This window comes from Penaeus monodon, chromosome 21, assembly GCF_015228065.2.
Source record: "Penaeus monodon isolate SGIC_2016 chromosome 21, NSTDA_Pmon_1, whole genome shotgun sequence".
In the NCBI taxonomy this organism is placed as follows: domain Eukaryota; kingdom Metazoa; phylum Arthropoda; class Malacostraca; order Decapoda; family Penaeidae; genus Penaeus; species Penaeus monodon.
The window spans coordinates 37,396,531-37,397,224 of record NC_051406.1 but is presented as its reverse complement, the minus strand read 5'-3'; the positions used below and the strand labels follow the sequence as shown (position 1 = coordinate 37,397,224).

At 52.7% G+C, this 694-nt stretch overlaps 1 protein-coding gene across 1 annotated transcript in view; it reads right to left on the bottom strand.

The window, feature by feature from the left end:
- Positions 1–371: 371 nt before the first annotated feature.
- Positions 372–694, bottom strand: part of LOC119586664 (mitochondrial amidoxime-reducing component 1-like) — a 642-nt gene continuing 319 nt past the window's right edge. Inside the window, exon 2 of the mRNA XM_037935402.1 lies at positions 372–578. Coding sequence (XP_037791330.1) covers positions 372–578 — 207 coding nt within the window. The remainder of the gene's footprint in view (positions 579–694) is intronic.

Here is a 694-nt window from a genome sequence, read left to right as displayed (position 1 = left end):
TCAGTGCCCAGAAACTGATTGTGGACGCTTCGCTTGCCAACCTTGCCCTCTCTCTCTCTCCTTCCCAAGAAAATCTGAAATGACGCCCCTGCTCATGATCGCATCTTCTTACGACCTCGCCCTCTATTGACCCCACCGTCTAACTACCTCCACCTCCTCGTGACCCCTTTTCACACGCCCCTCCTCGTTCCTCCTCTTTCTTATGACTCCGCCTTCCTCATGCTTCCTCTTTATCATGACCACTTTCCCCATGCCTCCTGTTTCTTAAGACTCCACCTTTCTCAAGACCCCACCTTTCTCACGCCTCCTCTTTCCTACGACCCACCTTCCTCATGTCTCCTCTTCCTTACGACTCCACCCTTCCCATGACCTCACCTCTCACAAGGCTTAAGTCTCCTCATCACGACCTCCCCGATTTTGAGGAAGGCCCAATCATCCTCATCGAAGGGCGTATCGCACTGGATCACAAGGTTGGGACGAAAGCAGCTCATCGGGACGGGCTCTTGCAAGCGCGCGTTCAGGTCTTGCAACGAAGAGGTTGTGGCTACGAGGTAAGCGCAGGTGTCGGCGTAATACATCTGTCATGGGTTCGACGGTGAGTTGGTGGGTGTTGCGGTTAGCTGCAGAGAAGTATACTCAAAGGTATATCGCTTGAAGGAAGAAAGGAGAAGGGGGATAGGTTGTCTTACAATTG